The sequence below is a fragment of the Oncorhynchus mykiss genome, chromosome 28, assembly GCF_013265735.2.
Source record: "Oncorhynchus mykiss isolate Arlee chromosome 28, USDA_OmykA_1.1, whole genome shotgun sequence".
Lineage (NCBI taxonomy): Eukaryota > Metazoa > Chordata > Actinopteri > Salmoniformes > Salmonidae > Oncorhynchus > Oncorhynchus mykiss.
In genome coordinates, this window is record NC_048592.1 from 31,708,336 (window position 1) to 31,730,596 (window position 22,261).

Genomic DNA, 22,261 nt, shown 5'->3' on the forward strand with positions numbered 1-22,261 from the left:
GTGTTTATTTGATCAAAATAAGTCAAATGTATATTTTTTTATGATGTATTTCCCTGAGCCTCTTTTGGCCATTGATCGTGTGGGTGTTAGGAAACAAACACAGCCCTGATTGGCTGATAGGATGGCCTAGAGCCCACCCACTTACCTAGATGACCCGTTATTGGTCCCTTATAATGAGATCAGATTGTGGCTTCATGAACATGCTGAAATTTCAGGCATTCTTTTAAAACAGCTCTCACACAGAAATGTAATTATCATAAATGTCACAATATCCTAGTGTTATTTCCACCTCTCTAGTGTGGTAATATCATAAAAAAATAGGGAATTCAAGTTTTTAACTGCACTTCCCCTTTAATTTAAATTGCATTTACAATCGCAACACAATTCACAATAAAACAATCAAATGAAAAAGTAGAAGCAAACAGGAAGCAGTAAAAAGGATAAATTAAAGAACATAAAACACACAGGACGTCTAAAACAATCACTGGTTAAAGGCCAAGCTAAAAGGGCTGTTTTTAAAGGCACCCTTTATCAGGAGTTTATCAAGACATCATTAATGCTTATTTAATCATTTACAAATGTGTAAAAAAAACACAGTTAATAGACAGTTATAATGCCTTGGTCAAAAGGTGTGATACCTTTTTAAGTGCTTGCCAAATAGTGAGACAATATTTATCTGCAGATATTAACATGCAATTAAATGACATGAAGACAAGTTGAAGAGAGACATCAGGGAAGCACATCTGATGGAAGAGAGAAGTCAGGGAAACACATCTGATGGAAGAGAGAAGTCAGGGAAACATCTGGAAGAGAGAAGTCTGGGAAACACATCTGATGGAAGAGAGAAGTCTGGGAAACACATCTGATGTAAGAGAGAAGTCAGGGAAACACATCTGATGGAAGAGAGAAGTCAGGGAAACATCTGGAAGAGAGAAGTCTGGGAAACACATCTGATGGAAGAGAGAAGTCTGGGAAACACATCTGATGGAAGAGAGAAGTCAGGGAAACACATCTGGTGGAAGAGAGAAGTCAGGGAAACATCTGGAAGAGAGAAGTCTGGGAAACACATCTGATGGAAGAGAGAAGTCTGGGAAACACATCTGATGGAAGAGAGAAGTCAGGGAAACACATCTGATGGAAGAGAGAAGTCAGGGAAACATCTGGAAGAGAGAAGTCTGGGAAACACATCTGATGGAAGAGAGAAGTCAGGGAAACATCTGGAAGAGAGAAGTCAGGGAAACATCTGGAAGAGAGAAGTCAGGGAAACACATCTGGTGGAAGAGAGAAGTCTGGGAAACACATCTGATGGAAGAGAGAAGTCAGGGAAACACATATCATGGAAGAGAGAAGTCAGGGAAACACATCTGATGGAAGAGAGAAGTCAGGGAAACACATCTGATGGAAGAGAGAAGTCAGGGAAACACATCTGGTGGAAGAGAGAAGTCTGGGAAACACATCTGGTGGAAGAGAGAAGTCTGGGAAACACATCTGATGGAAGAGAGAAGTCAGGGAAACATCTGGAAGAGAGAAGTCTGGGAAACACATCTGATGGAAGAGAGAAGTCTGGGAAACACATCTGATGGAAGAGAGAAGTCAGGGAAACACATCTGATGGAAGAGAGAAGTCAGGGAAACACATCTGATGGAAGAGAGAAGTCAGGGAAACACATCTGATGGAAGAGAGAAGTCAGGGAAACACATCTGGTGGAAGAGAGAAGTCAGGGAAACACATATCATGGAAGAGAGAAGTCAGGGAAACACATATCACGGAAGAGAGAAGTCAGGGAAACACATCTGATGGAAGAGAGAAGTCAGGGAAACACATCTGGTGGAAGAGAGAAGTCAGGGAAACACATATCATGGAAGAGAGAAGTCAGGGAAACACATATCATGGAAGAGAGAAGTCAGGGAAACACATCTGATGGAAGAGAGAAGTCAGGGAAACACATCTGGTGGAAGAGAGAAGTCAGGGAAACACATCTGATGGAAGAGAGAAGTCAGGGAAACACATCTGATGGAAGAGAGAAGTCAGGGAAACACATATCATGGAAGAGAGAAGTCAGGGAAACACATCTGATGGAAGAGAGAAGTCAGGGAAACACATCTGATGGAAGAGAGAAGTCAGGGAAACACATCTGATGGAAGAGAGAAGTCAGGGAAACACATATCATGGAAGAGAGAAGTCAGGGAAACACATCTGATGGAAGAGAGAAGTCAGGGAAACACATATCATGGAAGAGAGAAGTCTGGGAAACACATCTGATGGAAGAGAGAAGTCAGGGAAACACATCTGATGGAAGAGAGAAGTCAGGGAAACACATCTGATGGAAGAGAGAAGTCAGGGAAACACATATCATGGAAGAGAGAAGTCAGGGAAACACATATCATGGAAGAGAGAAGTCAGGGAAACACATCTGATGGAAGAGAGAAGTCAGGGAAACACATCTGGTGGAAGAGAGAAGTCAGGGAAACACATCTGATGGAAGAGAGAAGTCAGGGAAACACATCTGGTGGAAGAGAGAAGTCAGGGAAACACATCTGATGGAAGAGAGAAGTCTGGGAAACACATCTGATGGAAGAGAGAAGTCAGGGAAACACATCTGATGGAAGAGAGAAGTCAGGGAAACACATCTGATGGAAGAGAGAAGTCAGGGAAACACATCTGGTGGAAGAGAGAAGTCAGGGAAACACATCTGGTGGAAGAGAGAAGTCAGGGAAACACATCTGATGGAAGAGAGAAGTCAGGGAAACACATCTGGTGGAAGAGAGAAGTCAGGGAAACACATCTGATGGAAGAGAGAAGTCAGGGAAACACATCTGATGGAAGAGAGAAGTCAGGGAAACACATATCATGGAAGAGAGAAGTCAGGGAAACACATTGTGAGGACATGAAGCACATTATCTAGCTGTCAGCTAAAAACAGAGCTCAATGTTCAAGAGGCTGTTAGTGGCAAACGTAGTTCATGACATGTTTCTTGTGATTGGTTGCCAGTGTGTTTTTTCTCCCTTGTGATTGGTTGTCAGTGACTCAGGTGTCTCTGGATTTGCTCACTGTGGAGTAGAGGAGGAGGAGGAGCTGTGTGGATGAATGACAGTAGAGTAGGCAGGGTTTTGACTTATGTTGACGGTGGCATAGTCACCAGAAAAAGTACCCTTTTTAGCGATGGCGGCAGTGGCCTCATTGGGGCAGCTGGGGATCTTGTGGAAGTTGACACTGGCGTAGTTGAGGAAGTCAGAGCGGCCTGTGGGTAAGTTGGCAGTGGAGTAGATGGTGGTGGTGGTCACACCACCTGAACTGGACGGTAGGGGGCGGTCCTTTATTTCTTCATAGTGACCATCACCATGACAACCCTGGAGAGGAAGAAAAGGAGGAGAGGGACAGGCGGACATGATGAAAGAGGGAAGAACATAGATTAGAACATGCTCTCTCTCTCTCTCTATATATATATATATCACACAGACATGCAATGACGCTCACAGGCAGGCGCTTGCACACACACACACACTGACCTCTATGTTGATCCGAGTGTCTGTGTTCACCCTGGGTGCTGAGGAGCCAGCTGTGGAACACAGCACACACACACACACACACACACACACACACACACACACACACACACACACACACACTTCACACATGTCAATATTGGGCTGCAGCTGTCTGTTCAGGAGGTTCTCAGAGCCCTGTTCTCAATGAGACCCCTATTTCTCAACCAGGGTCAAAGGAAGATTGTATATGCAAGTTTCTTGCAATTTAAGACTGGGTGTGAGTAACTTCCCCTTGTGTGTGTGTGTGAGAGAGTGTTTCTCACCTGTTTCCTTGTTGAACTTCCATCTATAGACTATGAGCAGGCTGACCACAAGCACCAATAGCAGCATAACCAGAGTCCCAGATACTATGATGACCACTGATGTATCTGAACAGACAAACAGTACCATTAGAACACATACTTTACAATCAGCACTTCTGTTCAACTTACATAGGGCCTTTTACACTGTGAAGTAAGATCTGCCTCTCTTCCACATCAGATGTGTAACTTTTCTGTTTACTTCCTGTCCTGACATTAGCATTGGATGTGGGGGCCAACAATGTGTAAACGCAGCCTCACACAACAAAAATGCTGTTGACTGGTATTAAAGTAATTATTGCAGGGGCATGTGGAATCGGAGAGACATTATCTTTTCACTACCACTCAGAAGGAGGAATCTGGTATATAAGTGTCCCAGTTTACCTAAAGTCAGATTTGATGCCAGATCAGTCTCTACATGACAAAATTATGTGTTGAGAAACTGGTTTTAAACTAGTGCAGCGTAAAAAGGCTCATAGGCTGCGTTGACACAGCTTTTTTCCACTAATTAGTCTTTCGACCAAGGATATCAGATCTTTTCACATCCTATCTTTTTCGGGGCTGATCTGATTGGTCATATTTTTGGGCTGTTTAGATGTCTGTTTAAAAGCAGCCATAAAGTTTATTTACCAAATCCATTTTGTGTTGATGATGAGATGGATGATGGTGTTGAGATGGATGATAGTTGAGAGATGGATGATGATGATGATGAGATGGAGGTGGCTAAGGATGATAGCGTTGGTGAACCTGGATTTGATGCTGTTGTTTTTGTAGCAGGTTTTCTTGTGGTGGGGGTTATTGTTTGTGTCGCTAAAAACAAAGGACCACAAAACACAGTTGTTGTGACAATGTGTGGACATTTTTCACTTGGCTAACATGTTGTCTACTGGTATGAAAGTAGTTATTGCACAGAGATGTGTTGTCAGAGCACCATGTCTTTACACTACACCACCAAGAGAGGGAATCTGATTCCATAGTCAGATTTGACGCCAGATCTGTCTATGTACAATACACAAATATGTTTATGAGATAGAATGAAATGTGCCTTAATAATAACTAAATAATAACACAGCATCATAATGTGTACCAGGAAGTAATATGCTCTTCATTTATCTGAATGGTGATAATATGATCTGTGTGCTCTAGTGATGTCTGGACCACAAACACAACAGTGAATTCAGCTCACTGCAGTGGCCTGCCCAGTCACCGGATCTCAATCCAATTTATTATCTGTGGGATGAGATTGAATGAGCTATTTGGAGTAGAAATCCACTACCAGCCAACTTGATTCAACTGTGGGAAGCATTGTCAACATGGACCGGCATCTCTGTGGAACGCTTTGGACACCTTGTAAAGTTCATGCCCTGACGAATTGAGGCTGTTCTGAGGGAAAAAGGGGGTGCAGCTCAATATTAGGAAGGTGTTCCTAATGTTTTGTCCACCCAGTCAAAAGTCTGACTGCTGACTTGGTATCAATTGTGTGGTTGTTCTGTACTCCACATAGATATCCCCCAGCATCCTCTTGGGTTAGCCTGGTGATGGTCACGCTGAAAACTCTGTCTGTCTTGTTGTGGAACAGTGAGAACCTACCTTTCTGGCTTTTGGTTTTTGTCACTTTAACATCAACTAGACAATTCGATCGTGTCTTTTCTTTGCAGAAGTATTTCTGATTGTCTTCATACTTTCCATCATAAACACAGTGGTGGAGACTGACCGTTCTTCATACTGTAGCCAGTCACTGCAGTGCGATTCTCGCAGCACCAATCTGTCATTTTAAACAAACATGTAGGCCTAGCGCTCAGAAAGAAGTTCAGCCGATGTATTATCAAATAAATATATACCATAACAGAACAAGAAAGGTTTGGAAACTCCAATGACAAAAAATTGTACACCATGAAACTTCCTTGTCTCATGTCCAGACGCTGTCCTGTCCTGTTCCTTGTCTCATGTCCAGCCGCTGTCCTGTCCTGTTCCTTGTCTCATGTCCAGACGCTGTCCTGTCCTGTTCCTTGTCTCATGTCCAGACGCTGTCCTGTCCTGTTCCTTGTCTCATGTCCAGACGCTGTCCTGTCCTGTTCCTTGTCTCATGTCCAGACGCTGTCCTGTCCTGTTCCTTGTCTCATGTCCAGACGCTGTCCTGTCCTGTTCCTTGTCTCATGTCCAGACGCTTTCCTGTCCTGTTCCTTGTCTCATGTCTAGACGCTGTCCTGTCCTGTTCCTTGTCTCATGTCCAGACGCTGTCCTGTCCTGTTCCTTGTCTCATGTCCAGACGCTGTCCTGTCCTGTTCCTTGTCTCATGTCCAGACGCTGTCCTGTCCTGTTCCTTGTCTCATGTCCAGACGCTGTCCTGTCCTGTTCCTTGTCCGTTGCTCAATAAATGTTCTCCCTGTACCTGCTTTTCGTCTACCAGCGTCGATCCTTACATTCACATTTATAGACAGAGCTATAGATGCAAGGACTGACCATCCACAAGATCAATATTGTAGTTTTAACCATGGTTTGAGTCTTTACAGTGTTTATGTTAACAATTACATTGTTTACAAACAATGGAGCAAAGAAAGCAACTATTTTGAATTTAGTGTGGTATTGAATTGAGCTCATGAGGCATTAATAAGTTATATATTTCAAGAATAAATGGGTAAATATCATACATTCTAAAGTACAAAAGTTTGCAAAAGTGAATGTAAAATATGGAATGAAGTGGAAGGATCTCAAGTTAGGATTCGGGGTCAATAGCAGAAGCTTGATTAGGAATGTATATTATAAAATGTCTAGTTTGGAAGTGATAAAGTTTTGAGGATGAGAATCAAAGATTTACAGTACCTCTAGAGACTGTAAGGTTGACTTCGGTGTAGTCATCTGCCAATGAATTCGTCACTCCACACCAGTATTTCCCAGCATCGTTAATCATCAGTTTGGTGATTGTCACAATGAAGACACTTTCCTCTCTGTTGTCCTTCAGCGAGTATCTCCCGTTAGAGGCACTGTTTTTCCCTGTCTCAGTTTTAATAACTTTGTTTTTATTCAAAACAGGACAATCCCCTTTACAGAGGTACTTCTGGTGGCTCCTCCACTCCTCTCTATAGGGGCATCTGATCTCTGCCTTGCCCCCCTCATATCCTTCCACTGTGATCAACTCTGCTGAACACACACTCCACACAGCAGCTGTAGGACACACCAACAGTCTCATTACAAACAGTACAAACACCTCAGCTTCCATTTCACATACTGTAAGAGGGGATTCTGGTCTGGTACACAACTGGTGATCACCATCACATCCATCAGTACATACTGACCTTGTGTTCCTCAGTGTCCCCTCCCCTTTATCCAACAACATTATCAGTGAGTGAATGGAGTTACACTGTAAAATGTTACAACCAAATGTATCCAACTATAGAGAGGAGTCACTGGAGAAGTGTTCATTCAGTCTGATGTACTCACCTAAGAGGAGGACAACCTTCAGTGTGAGGACCAGCAGGATAACCATGATGACTTGTGGCTCCCAGCTAGTTCAAGTCTCTTTAGACCCTGTACACCCTGTTTACTACAGTCCCCTCAATACTTCTACGTCCAGTTACCACCCCAGTACAGGAAGGTCTGCTCCTGCAGTGTGTATGAGAACCACTCTAAGTGTGTGTGTCTACTCTGAGCCACGGAAGTCCTTCTGTTTGACTAAGTACTTCCTGAAACCATTTCACTTCTCAGGAACACTTTAATGTCCGTCAATAAACCATTTCTAAGACATTAATAAAGAGTTTACTCACCATTTATTAATCATTTATTCCTACAATATATGTTAAATAAAAACAAAGTCCTGCTTTAAATGAAGTGCATCTTATAAAGCCTTTATAAAGCCTTGTTAACCACTACATGAATGTGTTACAAATCCTGTTTTATAAAGGGTTCATAACCACTACATGAATGCGTTACAAATCCTGTTTTATAAAGGGTTCATAACCACTACATGACTGTGTTACAAATCCTGTTTTATAAAGGGTTCATAACCACTACATGAATGTGTTACAAATCCTGTTTTATAAAGGGTTCATAACCACTACATGAATGTGTTACAAATCCTGTTTTATAAAGGGTTCAGAAGTTTGTCTTAAATGTGTGACATAACCACCATAAGCTGTAGACCACACTGTTTACCAAGAGATATTGTTAGCTGTATATTCACCACCACAAACGATGCTGGCACTAAGACTACACTCAACGAGCTGTATAAGGCCAAAATCAAATAAGAAAATGCTCATTCAGAGGCGGCGCTCCTAGTGGCCAGTCACTTTAAAGCAGTCTTAGACGGATTACCAGGACGTGTACTCAGAGCATGCTCTGACCAACTGGCAAGTGTCTTCACTCATATTTTCAATCTGTCCCTGACCGAGTCTGTAATACCTACATGTTTCAAGTAGACCACCTTTCCTGTCCCTGTGCCCCAGAACGCCAAGGTAACCTGCCTAAATGACTATCGACCCGTAGCACTCACGTCTGTAGCCATGAAGTGCTTTGAAAGACTGGTCTACCTAAATGACCTCGTACACTTGCACATCGACTCGGTACTGGTACCCCGTGTACATAGCCAAGTTATCGTTACTCATTGTGTATTTATTCCTTGTGTTATTTCTTTCTATTTTTGTATTATTTCTCTATTTTCAATCTCTACGTTGTTGGAAAGGGTCCGTAAACAAGAATTTCCCTGTTAGTCTACACCTGTTGTTTATGAAGCATGTGACAAAAGCAACTTGATTTGATTCCATCGAGGTCCTTTACGACTCCAGGGCAAGGAAGCTTACAGGAAAGATCAGCTGTATAGCCACTACACATTTACATATCTGCTCATTCTGTTATAGCTCTATGCTCACTCTACCTAGCTGTATATACTGTATGTAAACTCCGTTGTCTGTATTGGCATGTACTGGCATGTTGTCTATCATTAGCATGTTGTCTAGCACTGGCATGTTGTCTATCACTAGCATGTTGTCTATCACTAGCATGTTGTCTATCACTAGCACTCTGCTCTCCCCAGTCTAACCTTGGCTTTAGTAGGGTGGTCAGCACTCTGCTCTCCCCAGTCTAACCTTGGCTTTAGTAGGGTGGTCGGCACTCTGCTTTCCCCAGTCTAACCTTGGCTTTAGTAGGGTGGTCGGCACTCTGCTCTCCCCAGTCTAACCTTGGCTTTAGTAGGGTGGTCAGCACTCTGCTCTCCCCAGTCTAACCTTGGCTTTAGTAGGGTGGTCGGCACTCTGCTCTCCCCAGTCTAACCTTGGCTTTAGTAGGGTGGTCAGCACTCTGCTCTCCCCAGTCTGTCTATAGAGAGCGCTGCTCAAAGCACGGAGTGTAATTTGTCCTCTTTGTCGTTTTAAACTCTCTGTAAAACTGCATACGGGTCACGAAAGCACAATCTTTCACGATTTTTTGGAAATGGTAATACTGTTTTAAAAGTACATATCAACCACAATACTCTGTTTCTATGTTTTCTGTTCTTTATCTCCCTTACGACCCTTTCAGAAAAAAAGTCACAATCTCAAGGATTTTGAAGACAGTTTATGCAAATAATTGATCCTCAAATTGAAAGCGATTGATCAGCTTTGAATCTATATGTTGTTTTTGAGAGACAGAGAGCGGGAGAGAGAGGGTGTGAGAGTTGGAATGGGAGGTGTATCTCATGTTGATAGCAAGCCCCAAGCCAAATGAAGAGGAGAGGTGTGTGAGTGAATGTGAGTGGATTATGACAGAGCTGTTTGTTCAGGAAAATTAACAAAATTGAGCACTTTAGATGTTTCTAATTGTTTTTGTATTACGTATTCTGCTAAAATCTTCATAAAACTGAGCACATATCTTTTTTATTGCTTTATATGAAATTAACATTTTAAAAAATTCAGAATTTCAGAAAATCTGCCACAAAATCAAGCATTTTTGGAAATCACTTTTAAAAAAAAGTTTTTATCCTGGAGGGGCTGATTAGCATGTTGTATATCACTAGCATGTTGTATATCACTAGCATGTTGTATATCACTAGCATGTTGTATATCACTAGCATGTTGTATATCACTAGCATGTTGTATATCACTAGCATGTTGTATATTACTAGCATGTTGTATATCACTAGCATGTTGTATATTACTAGCGTGTTGTATATCACTAGCATGTTGTATATCACTAGCATGTTGTATATCACTAGCATGTTGTATATTACTAGCATGTTGTATATCACTAGCATGTTGTATATTACTAGCATGTTGTATATCACTAGCATGTGCTATATCACTAGCAGCACCATTACACCAAGCAATGTTCTGAGTATGTGTAAATGTTCTTCAATGAATCACTTAGCGAATGTTCTCCCTGTTTGGTGTTTTAGAAAACGCAAGATACATATTCGGCCGTTGTAGGAACTATGCATCGTGAAAACACTTGTAAGCCTAAGTTCCATCGCTATCGGGAACTCAGGCCCTGATCTTGTAGCTGTTTTCTAAAGTTGTATTTAAATTTAAAAAAATCTATTTTAATAACATATAACTTATGATTTGTTGCCAGTGTGAATATGTCCCTTGTGATTGGTTGTCAGTGACTCAGAGGTCTCTGGGTTTGCTGACTGTATAGTAAATGGGAGGAGCCTCAGAGGTGCTGTGTGGATGATTGACAGTAGAGTAGGCGGGGCTTTGACCAATGTTGACGGTGGCATAGTAACCAGGAGAAGTGCCCTCTTTAGCGATGGCGACAGTGGCCTCATTGGGGCAGCTGGGGTCCTTGTGGAAGTTGACGTTGGCGTAGTTGAGAGAGTCAGTGGGGCTTGTGGGTAAGTTGGCAGTGGCGTAGATGGTGGTGGTCACACTACCTGAACTGGACTGTAGGGGGCGGTCCTTTATCTCCTCATAGTCACCATCACCATGACAACCCTGGAGAGGAGGAAAAGGAGGAGAGTGATGGGAGGACATAATGAGAGAGGGGAGAATTAAGCGATAAGGCCTGAGGAGGTGTGGTATATTGCCAACATACCACGGCTAAGGGCTGTTCTTATGCACGACAATGTCACTCCCTGACCTTAGATATCTCTGTTTTCTATATATTTTGGTTTGGTCAGGGTGTGACTAGGGTGGGTACTCTAGTGTTGTATGTCTAGGTTTTTTTGTATGTCTAGGGTTGTTGTAGGTCTAGGGGTTTTTGTATGTCTATGTTGGCCTGATATGGTTCCCAATCAGAGACAGCTGTTTTTCGTTGTCTCTGATTGGGGATCATATTTAGGCAAAGTCCCTTATTGATATTTTAAACTGGTACCCAACGTAAATAGAACAGTAAAAATACATGTTTAGTCATACCCCTGGTATACCACTGCTGTCAGCCAATCAGCATTCAGGGCTCGAACCACTCAGTTTACAACAGACTAGAACACTCACTCACACACACACAAACAGACAGGCCCGCGCACACACACTGACCTCACTGTTGGTCCCGGTGTCTGTGTTCAACCTGGAAGCTGAAGAGTCAACTGTGGAACACAACAGTGTCACACACTTCACACATGTCACTGTTGGGCTGCAGCAGTCTGTTCAGGAGGTTTTCAGAGCCCTGTTCACAATGAGACCTCTATTTCTCAACCAGGGTCAAAGGAGGATTGTATATGCAAATGTTTTCTTTGAAAGAAAACTGGGTGTGAAAAGCGTAATTTCCCATTATTTGACACAGTGTGTGTGTGAGTATGTTTGTGTGTGTTTGTTTATGAGAGTAAGTGTTGCTCACCTGTTTCCTTGTTGCATTTCCATCTATAGACTATGAACAGGCTGACCACAAGCACCAATAGCAGCATGACCTGAGTCCCAGATACTATGATGACCACTGATGTATCTGAACAGACAAACAGTACCATTAGAACACATACTTACAATCAGCACTTCTGTTCAACTTACATAGGGCCTTTTACACTGTGAAGTAAGATCTGCCTCTCTTCCACATCAGATGTGTAACTTTTCTGTTTACTTCCTGTCCTGACAGGATGTGGTGGCCTGTAAGGGCGTTCGTCTGTAGGAGGAAGAGAAGCGGACCAAAGCGCAGCGTGGTGGTTATTCATGTTTTAATAAATCACTACACATGAACAAACTAACAAAAACAAGAAATGTGAAAACGCAAAACAGTCCTATCCTGTGACAACAAACACAGTGACAGGAACAATCACCCACAAACACACAGTGAAACCCAGGCTACCTAAGTATGATTCTCAATCAGAGACAACTATTGACACCTGCCTCTGATTGAGAACCATACTAGGCCGAAAACATAGAAATGCCCCAAAACATAGAAAAACAAACATAGACTGCCCACCCAACTCACGCCCTGACCATACTAAATAAATACAAAACAACGGAAATAGAGGTCAGAACGTGACAGTACCCCCCCCCCCAAAGGTGCGGACTCCGGCCGCAAAACCTTGACCTATAGGGGAGGGTCTGGGTGGGCGTCTGTCCGCGGTGGCGGCTCTGGCGCGGGACGCGGACCCCACTTCACCATTGTCTTAGTCCGCCTTATTGTCCGCCTCCCTGGCTTACTCACCATGGCCACCCCTCTCAATGACCCCACTGGACAGAGGGGCTGCTCGGGACAGAGGGGCAGCTCGGGACAGAGGTGAAGCAGCTGCTCGGGACAGAGGGACAACTGCTCGGGACAGAGGGGCAGCTGCTCGGAACAGAGGGGCGATAGCAGCTCGGGACAGAGGGGCGATAGCAGCTCGGGACAGAGGGGCGATAGCAGCTCGGGACAGAGGGGCGATAGCTGCTCGGGACAGAGGGGCGGCAGCTGCTCGGGACAGAGGGGCAGCTGCTCGGGACAGAGGGACAGCTGCTCGGGACAGAGGGACAGCTGCTCGGGACAGAGGGGCGGCAGCAGCTTGGGACAGAGGGGCGACAGCTGCTCTGGACAGAGGGGCAGCTGCTCGGGCGGCCCCTGGCTGACTGACGGCACTGGCGGCCCCTGGCTTACTGGCGGCCCCTGGCTGACTGGCGGCACTGGCGGCCCCTGGCTTACTGGCGGCCCCTGGCTTACTGGCGGCACTGGCGGCCCCTGGCTGACTGGCGGCACTGGCGGCCCCTGGCTGACTGGCGGCACTGGCGGCCCCTGGCTGACTGGCGGCACTGGCGGCCCCTGGCTTACTGGCGGCACTGGCGGCCCCTGGCTTACTGGCGGCACTGGCGGCCCCTGGCTGACTGGCGGCACTGGCGGCCCCTGGCTGACTGGCGGCACTGGCGGCCCCTGGCTGACTGGCGGCACTGGCGGCCCCTGGCTGACTGGCGGCACTGGCGGCCCCTGGCGGCACTGGCGGCCCCTGGCTGACTGGCGGCACTGGCGGCCCCTGGCTGACGGGCGGCACTGGCGGCTCCTGGCAGACGGGCGGCACTGGCGGCTCCTGGCAGACGGGCGGCACTGGCGGCTCCTGGCAGACGGGCGGCACTGGCGGCGCTGGGCAGACGGGCGGCGCTGGCGGCGCTGGGCAGACGGGCGGCGCTGGCGGCGCTGGGCAGACGGACGGCGCTGGCGCCGCTGGGCAGACGGGAAGCTCAGCTGGCGCTGGGCAGACGGGAAGCTCCGGCAACGCTGGAGAAGAGGAAGGCCCTGGTATCGCCGGAGAGGCGGGAGACTCCGGCAGCGGCGCCGGACAGGCGGGAGGCTCCGGCAGCGGCGCCGGACAGGCGGGAGGCTCCGGCAGCGGCGCCGGACAGGCGGGAGGCTCCGGCAGCGGCGCCGGACAGGCGGGAGGCTCCGGCAGCGGCGCCGGACAGGCGGGAGGCGCCGGCAGAGGCGCCGGACAGGCGGGAGGCTCCGGCAGAGGCGCCGGACAGGCGGGAGGCTCCGGCAGCGGCGCCGGACAGGTGGGAGGCTCCGGCAGCGCTGGAGAGGAGGAAGCCCCTGTAAGGATGGGCCGGAGAGACAGCCTGGTACGGGGGGCTGCCACCGGAGGGCTGGTGCGTGGAGGTGGTGACGGATAGACCGGGCCGTGAAGGCGTACTGGAGATCTTGAGAGCAGGGCTGGCACCAACCGCCCTGGCTGGATCTTCACCCTAGCCCGGCAGATGTGGGGAGCTGGGATGTAGCGCACCGGGCTAAGCACGCGTACTGGGGACACCGTGCGCACAACTGCATAACACGGTGCCTGACCAGCACCACGCCCGCCACAGTTAGCACTGCTAGGAGCACTGTAGTGCTGAGATGGCACAGGACGTGCAAGGCTAGGGAGATGCACAGGAGGCCTGGTGCGTGAGGCTGGCACAGTCTTCACCAGACCCCTCGCACGCACCTCAGGATGAGTATGGAGAGCTGACCCCGGTGCCATTAAATCCCTGACACGCTCCGTCGGGCGAATGTCGTGCCTCATGCACCAAACCAGCAAGTCCCTCATATCACTCTCCTCCAATTTCCCCATTAACTCCTTCACAGTCTCTGCTTCGCTCACCTCCAACACCAGCTCTGGTTCTGAGCTCCTCCTTGGCTCCTCACGATAAACGGGGGGAGTTGGCTCAGGTCTGACTCCTGACTCTGCCACACTCCCCCTGTGCCCCCCCCAAGAAATTTTTGGGGGTGACTCTCGGGCTTCCGTCCGCGCCGCCGTGCTTGCTTCGCCAACCTCATTCTCCTGTAACCTTCCGCGCACTGTTCCATCGAATCCCAGGCGGGCTCCGGCACTCTCCCTGGGTCGACCGCCCACCTGTCTATCTCCTCCCAAGTTGTGTAGTCCAGATTCTGCTCCCATGTCCCAAAATCCTGATCTCGCTGTTGCTGTTCCTGCTGCTGCTGCCTCTGTTCCTTCTCCTGCTGCTGCTGTTGCTGTTGCCCGTTACCACGCCGCTTGGTCCTGTTGCGGTGGGTGATTCTGTAAGGGCGTTCGTCTGTAGGAGGAAGAGAAGCGGACCAAAGCGCAGCGTGGTGGTTATTCATGTTTTAATAAATCACTACACATGAACAAACTAACAAAAACAAGAAATGTGAAAACGCAAAACAGTCCTATCCTGTGACAACAAACACAGTGACAGGAACAATCACCCACAAACACACAGTGAAACCCAGGCTACCTAAGTATGATTCTCAATCAGAGACAACTATTGACACCTGCCTCTGATTGAGAACCATACTAGGCCGAAAACATAGAAATGCCCCAAAACATAGAAAAACAAACATAGACTGCCCACCCAACTCACGCCCTGACCATACTAAATAAATACAAAACAACGGAAATAGAGGTCAGAACGTGACATGGCCAACATTCATGCTTCATGTCTGGGTGCAGCTATTAGCATACTGTATACACCATAGTATATAGACTAAAAGAAGGCTAGCTGTTCAAACTGTTCAAACAATTCACAAATGCTGAGTACTGGTATTAAAGTTATTCTTGCAGAGGCATGTGTCGTCGGAGAGACATTGTCTTTAACAGTAGTGTAGGAACAGTAGTGGAGAGGGTAGCAAGTTTTAAGTTCCTCGGCATACACATCACAGACAAACTGAATTGGTCCACTCACACAGACAGCATCGTGAAGAAGGCGCAGCAGCGCCTCTTCAACCTCAGGAGGCTGAAGAAATTCGGCTTGTCACCAAAAGCACTCACAAACTTCTACAGATGCACAATCGAGAGCATCCTGGCGGGCTGTATCACCGCCTGGTATGGCAACTGCACCGCCCTCAACCGTAAGGCTCTCCAGAGGGTAGTGAGGTCTGCACAACGCATCACCGGGGGCAAACTACCTGCCCTCCAGGACACCTACACCACCCGATGTCACAGGAAGGCCATAAAGATCATCAAGGACATCAACCACCCGAGCCACTGCCTGTTCACCCCGCTATCATCCAGAAGGCGAGGTCAGTACAGGTGCATCAAAGCTGGGACCGAGAGACTGAAAAACAGCTTCTATCTCAAGGCCATCAGACTGTTAAACAGCCACCACTAACACTGAGTGGCTGCTGCCAACACACTGACACTGACTCAACTCCAGCCACTTTAATAATGGGAATTGATGGGAAATTATGTAAATATATCACTAGCCACTTTAAACAATGCTACCTTATATAATGTTACTTACCCTACATTATTCATCTCATATGCATACGTATATACTGTACTCTATATCATCGACTGTATCCTTATGTAATACATGTATCACTAGCCACTTTAAACTATGCCACTTTGTTTACATACTCATCTCATTTGTACATACTGTACTCGATACCATCTACTGTATCTTGCCTATGCTGCTCTGTACCATCACTCATTCATATATCCTTATGTACATATTCTTTATCCCCTTACACTGTGTACAAGACAGTAGTTTTGGAATTGTTAGTTAGATTACTTGTTATTACTGCATTGTCGGAACTAGAAACACAAGCATTTCGCTACACTCGCATTAACATCTGCTAACCATGTGTATGTGACAAATACATTTGATTTGATTTATACTATACCTCTGAGTGGGGAATCCAGTATAGAAGTGTCCCACACTACCTGCGGATGTGGCTTGGAAATCTGATTCCAAAGTCAAATTTGACGCAAGATACATCTCTTTACACTACAAAAATATGTTTACAAACTAGCGTAGTGTAAAAAGGCTCAACGTTTATTTACCAGAACTGTTGTGTGTTGATGTTAAGATGGATGATGGTGATGACACGGATGATGGTGAGATGGAGTTGGCAGTAGGTTGGGAGGTGGCGGTAGGTGGGGAGAATAGAGTTGGTGAAACTGGGTTTGAGAGGGAGAGAAAGAGAGAATGTGTCTCATACCTACAGTATGCTTGTGTGTCTGACAGATGAACTCACCCAACTTCTCCTGGAGGGGCTGATTAGCATGTTGTATATCACTAGCATGTTGTATATCACTAGCATGTTGTATATCACTAGCATGTTGTATATCAGGGCATCTATGTGTTTGAGAGTGTAAGTTGGAAGCAGATGTTACACATAGATCATCTGCAGTTCTCCTTGAGATGACCAGTAGAGGCCTCTGTGTAGTTGGAGAAAAAGGAGACAAACTGTGATGAAAAATCCCTCCCCACTGCTCCCCCAGAGGAACCCTCCCTCCCCACTGCCTCCCCAGAGAAACCCTCCCTCCCCACTGCTTCCCCGGAGAAACCCTCCCTCCCCTCTGCCTCCCCAGAGAAACCCTCCCTCCCCACTGCTTCCCCAGAGAAACCCTCCCTCCCCACTGCTTCCCCAGAGAAACCCTCCCTGCCCACTGTTTCTCCAGAGGAACCCTCCCTCCCCACTGCCTCCCCAGAGAAACCCTCCCTCCCCACCGCCTCCCCAGAGGAACCCTCCCTCCCCACTGCCTCCCCAGAGAAACCCTCCCTCCCCACTGCCTCCCCAGAGAAACCCTCCCTCCCCACCGCCTCCCCAGAGAAACCCTCCCTCCCCACTGCCTCCCCAGAGAAACCCTCCCTCCCCACCGCCTCCCCAGAGGAACCCTCCCTCCCCACTGCCTCCCCAGAGAAACCCTCCCTCCCCACTGCCTCCCCAGAGGAACCCTCCCTCCCCACTGCCTCCCCAGAGAAACCCTCCCTCCCCACTGTTTCTCCAGAGGAACCCTCCCTCCCCACTGCCTCCCCAGAGGAACCCTCCCTCCCCACTGCCTCCCCAGAGAAACCCGCCCTCCCCACTGTTTCCCCAGAGGAACCCTCCCTCCCCACTGCTTCCCCAGAGGAACCCTCCCTCCCCACTGTTTCCCCAGAGGAACCCTCCCTCCCCACTGCTTCCCCAGAGGAACCCTCCCTCCCCACCGCCTCCCCAGAGGAACCCTCCCTCCCCACTGCTTCCCCAGAGGAACCCTCCCTCCCCACTGCCTCCCCAGAGGAACCCTCCCTCCCCACTGTTTCCCCAGAGGAACCCTCCCTCCCCACTGTTTCCCCAGAGGAACCCTCCCTCCCCACTGCTTCCCCAGAGGAACCCTCCCTCCCCACTGTTTCCCCAGAGGAACCCGCCCTCCCCACTGTTTCCCCAGAGGAACCCTCCCTCCCCACTGCTTCCCCAAAAGAAGTACCCTTCTCTACATCTCACGTAAATGAGGACCGCCGGGCATGATGGCTAGAACAAACCCAATACTACGCTAGCTAGCTAGCAGCAGTCAGACTTAACTAACAGCCCTCTCCGCGGTTCTTGGAAAACAAATTAATATGCTACCGTTTATGAATAAACATCAAATCCACTGTTTGCTCAGTCAAAGTGCTGCCAATGACTGGAATGAACTACAAACATCTCTGAAACTGGAAACGCTTATCTCCCTCACTAGCTTTAAGCACCAGCTGTCAGACCAGCTCACAGATGACTGCACCTGTACATAGCCCATCTATAATTCAGCCCAAACTGTATTTTTTCCCCCTACTGTATTTATTTATTTATTATGCTCCTTTGCACCCCATTATTTCTATCTCTACTTTGCACATTGTTCTACTGCAAATCTACCATTCCAGTGTTTTACTTGCTATATTTTATTTACTTCGCCACCATGGCCTTTTTTTGTTGCCTTCACCTCCCTTATCTCACCTCATTTGCTCACATCGTATATAGACTTATTTTTCTACTGTATTATTGACTGTATTTTTGTTTTACTCCATGTGTAACTCTGTGTCGTTGTATGTGTCAAACTACTTTGCTTTATCTTGGCCAGGTCGCAATTGTAAATGAGAACTTGTTCTCAACTTGCCTACCTGGTTAAATAAAGGTGAAATAAAACAAATTATGAAATAAATATCCCAAAAATGTGTGACGAGTGATTTCACCCTTTCAGGGGTTTGCTGTAGTTTTTATACGTAACTTGGTGAAGACTCCTGTCATGCAAATGTGATGAACATGTAGCTTGGCTGGAAAACACAGGCTGTATTTCACTTCTGCCTCTCTCATGGTCTGCATCATTGCTCCATCACCTCCATGGTGTAGTCGGGGAAGATGAGAACCTTTTGGTCTTCGTATTCCATAGATTGCTGTCGTCCAAGTCGTAGAATGAACTCCTTTTCCTGAAAGTGATGTACCCTTGCGATTATGGTGCGTGGCTTGGCACCTGGTGAGGGCTTTGCCTGTAGATAGCGGTGTGTACGGTCAACGATGAGCGGCTTTGGGAAGTTGTCATTGCCCAGCAGCTTGGGAATGAGCTTGGAAACAAACTCTGTGGGTTTCCCTTGTTCATCATCCTCCAAAATTCCCGCAAGTTTGATGCTCAGCTTGTGACTCTTGTCTTCTCAATTGAGAACCTTGGCTTGGAGCGCCTCATTCTTCTTTTTAAGCAGCGCACTTGTGGTTTACAGACCTCCAATCTGGGTGTCATGATCAGACAGGGCCTCATCAGCCTCACCCTTCAGTTCGGCCTGTGATGTCTTTAGACACTAACTTTGTTTCAAGCCTGTCAAAACGATCATTGATAGTTTTTATTACAGCCTCTTTCATTTTTTGACACACTGCAGTGGCAGTATCTTGTTGCTGCGTATCTGGAGAGTTGTCATCACCAGACTCAAAATGGTGCTAGCTGCTGCTTACTGGGGCCTTTGCGTTAGCTGTTCGATTGTTGTTTGTCGCCATATTTTACAGTTTCACTGCTAGTTAGTGCATGGGGAATAAAATAAACAACGTGTATATTTTTGGGAAATAAAAGAAAGATTAAAAAATCTGCGGAGAGGAGATCTGAAGGAACGCTTCTACCCCATTCGCAGGCGCACTAGTGCCACTGTCACGCCCTGACCTTAGAAATCCTTTTAATTCTCTATTTGGTTAGGTCAGGGTGTGACTAGGGTGGACAATCAATGTTTTCTATTTCTTTGTTGGCCTGGTATGGTTCCCAATCAGAGGCAGCTGTCTATCATTGTCTCTGATTGGGGGTCATATTTAGGCAGCCCTTTCCCACCTGTTGTTTGTGGGATCTTGTTTTTGTGTAGCTGCCTGTGAGCAGCCCAGAACGTCATGTTTCATTTTCTTCTATATTATTTTTGGTGAGTTTCATATTTATTAAACATGTGGAACTCTAAGTACGCTGCACCTTGGTCCATTCATTTAGATGAGCATGACAGCCGCAGAATAAAAACAATTCTAAGCATGCATCCTGTTTGCAATGAGGCGCTAATGTAAAACTGCAAAGAAAGGGTCACCGACTTTATGTCCTGAATAGAAAGCATTATGTTTGTGGCAAATTCGACACAACACAACACTCATGGTGGCTGCATCACGTTATGTGTATGCTTGTTATCAGCAAAGACTAGAGATTTTTTTAGGATAAAAATAAATGGAATTGAGCTAAGCACAGGCAAACTCCTAGATGAAAACCTGGTTCAGTCTGCCTTCCAAAAGACACTGGGAGACAAATTCACCTTTTAGTAGGACAATAACCTAAAACACAAGGCCAAATATACACTGGAGTTGGACATTGAATGCTCCTGAGTGGTTACACTTAAATCAGCTTGAAAATATATGGCAAGACTTAAACATGGCTGTCTAGCAATGATCATCAACCAACTTGACAGAACTTTTTTAAAGAATAATGTCCAAATATTGTACAATCCAGGTGTGCAAAGCTCTTAGAGACTTACCCAGAAAGACTCGCAGCTGTAATCACTGCCAAATGTGATTCTAACATTCTAACTCAGGGATTTGAATAGTTATGTAAATTAGATTTTTTCTGTATTTAATTTTCAATACATTTGCTAAAATTATTGTGTGCCAATTTCTTCAATTTTGAAGTCGGACTGTATTGCAACAAAATGTGTAATAAGTCAAGGTGTATGAATACTTTCTGAATGCACTGTAAATGTACCCTGATCGCTGCAATCGCTGACAGGCGTATAGAAGGAAGTGTGGTTTCTGCTCTTCCTGTTCAGATATTTTAGTTGTCATTTAGCCAACTACATGTATCTCTCCCTCTCTCTCATACACAGGTGCTAGGTGGAAGTTGCTAAGGATGATTGAGTTGGTGAAGCTGGGTTTGTTACTGTGCTTGTAGTAGTTTCTGTTGTGGTTACTGTTGGGGCTGCTAAAAAACTAAGTATTTTTGTTGTCATCTCTCTCTCTCTCTCTCTCTCTCTCTCAGATATGGGAGTTTATCAATATTGGATTTGTGTTAAAATTCTTTGTGGGTCTGTGTATTTTGAGGGAAATGTGTGTCTCTAATATGGTCGTACATTTGACAGGAGGTTAGGTAGTGCTTCTCAGTTTCCACCTCTTTCATCTCTTGAGAGCCAGGCCTGGCTTCGGCAGCCTCTGTCAATAGCAAGGCTATGCTCACTGAGTCTGCACATAGTCAAAGCTTTCCTTAAGTTTGGGTCAGTCACAGGGGTCAGGTATTCTGCCACTGTGTACTCTCTGTTTAGGGCCAAATAGCGTTCTAGTTTGCTGATATTTGTTGTTAATTCTTTCTAATGTGTCAAGTAATTATCTTTTAGTTTTCTCATGATTTAGTTGGGTGTAATTGTGTTGCTGTCCTGGGGCTCTGTAGGGCCTGTTTATGTTTGTGAAAAGAGCCCCAGGACCAGCTTGCTTAGGGGACTCTTCTCCAGGTTAAACTCTCTGTAGGTGATGGCTTTGTTACGGAAGGTTTAGGAATCGCTTCATTTTAGGTGGTTCTAGAATGTAACTGCTCTTTTCTGGATTTTTATCAATTGCTGGTATTGGCCTAATTCTGCTCTGCATGCATTATTAGGTGTTTTACATTGTACTCAGAGGATATTTTTTCAGAAATATGCATGCACTATCAAATTTGGTGTTTTTCCTATTTTGTGAATTCTTGGTTGGTGAGCAGACCCCAGACCTCACAACCACCATTCCTTTTGATGGCGTAGAAGGCCCTTCTTGTCTTGTCTCTCAGAGCTTCACAGCTTTATGGAAGTTACCTGTGGCACTGATGTTTAGGCCAAGGTATGTCTAGTATTTTTGTCTGCTCTAGGGCAACGGTGTCTAGATTAAATTTGTATTTGTGGTCCTGGCAACTGTATTATTTTTGGAACACCATTATTTTTGTCTTACTGAGATTTACTTTCTGGGGTCTCTTTCTCTCTCTCTCCCTTTCTCGTTTGCTCTCTCGCTCGCTCCCAGCCCTCTCTCTGTCTCTTTTTATCTCTCTCTCTCTCCTAAATATAACACAGTTGAAGACGGTTGAGTAATACTGTATGAGCAATGCCAAACGAATGTTCTTTTATATTCTTGATAAAATCTTAACTGCCATGACAGGTTTCCGAGACAGATGTAGAAACATTTAATAGATTACATAGGAAGTTAAGATGTGTTCCAGTTGTTTTTAACACCTCAACTCACACAGGCACACCCAGCCCTCTCCCTCATTATATTCCTGTCACACCCTGATCTGCCTCACCTGTCCTTGTGCTTGTCTCCACCCCCCTCCAGGTGTCACCCATCTTCCTGTTACGGTGCGTGAATGAGGACCCAAAAGCGAATTAACGT

General features: G+C 46.3%; 2 protein-coding genes across 2 annotated transcripts in view; both read right to left on the reverse strand.

Moving 5' to 3' along the window:
• Window positions 1-331: 331 nt before the first annotated feature.
• LOC110508968 (CMRF35-like molecule 5) lies at window positions 332-7,479 on the reverse strand. The gene is made up of 6 exons (XM_036966696.1): window positions 7,289-7,479; window positions 6,671-7,012; window positions 4,478-4,594; window positions 3,812-3,907; window positions 3,510-3,559; window positions 332-3,350 (listed from the first exon to the last, which is right to left on the reverse strand). Exons 1-6 carry the CDS (start codon window positions 7,332-7,334, stop codon window positions 3,048-3,050), a joined length of 954 nt encoding a protein of 317 aa, XP_036822591.1. The 5' UTR covers window positions 7,335-7,479; the 3' UTR covers window positions 332-3,047.
• Window positions 7,480-10,353: 2,874 nt separating this feature from the next.
• The window catches only part of nilt3 (NILT3 leukocyte receptor), a 44,400-nt gene continuing 32,492 nt past the window's right edge, over window positions 10,354-22,261 (reverse strand). Inside the window, 1 exon segment of the mRNA NM_001160493.1 lies at window positions 10,354-10,637. Within this exon segment, the coding sequence (NP_001153965.1) occupies window positions 10,423-10,637 (215 nt within the window). The 3' untranslated portion in view covers window positions 10,354-10,422.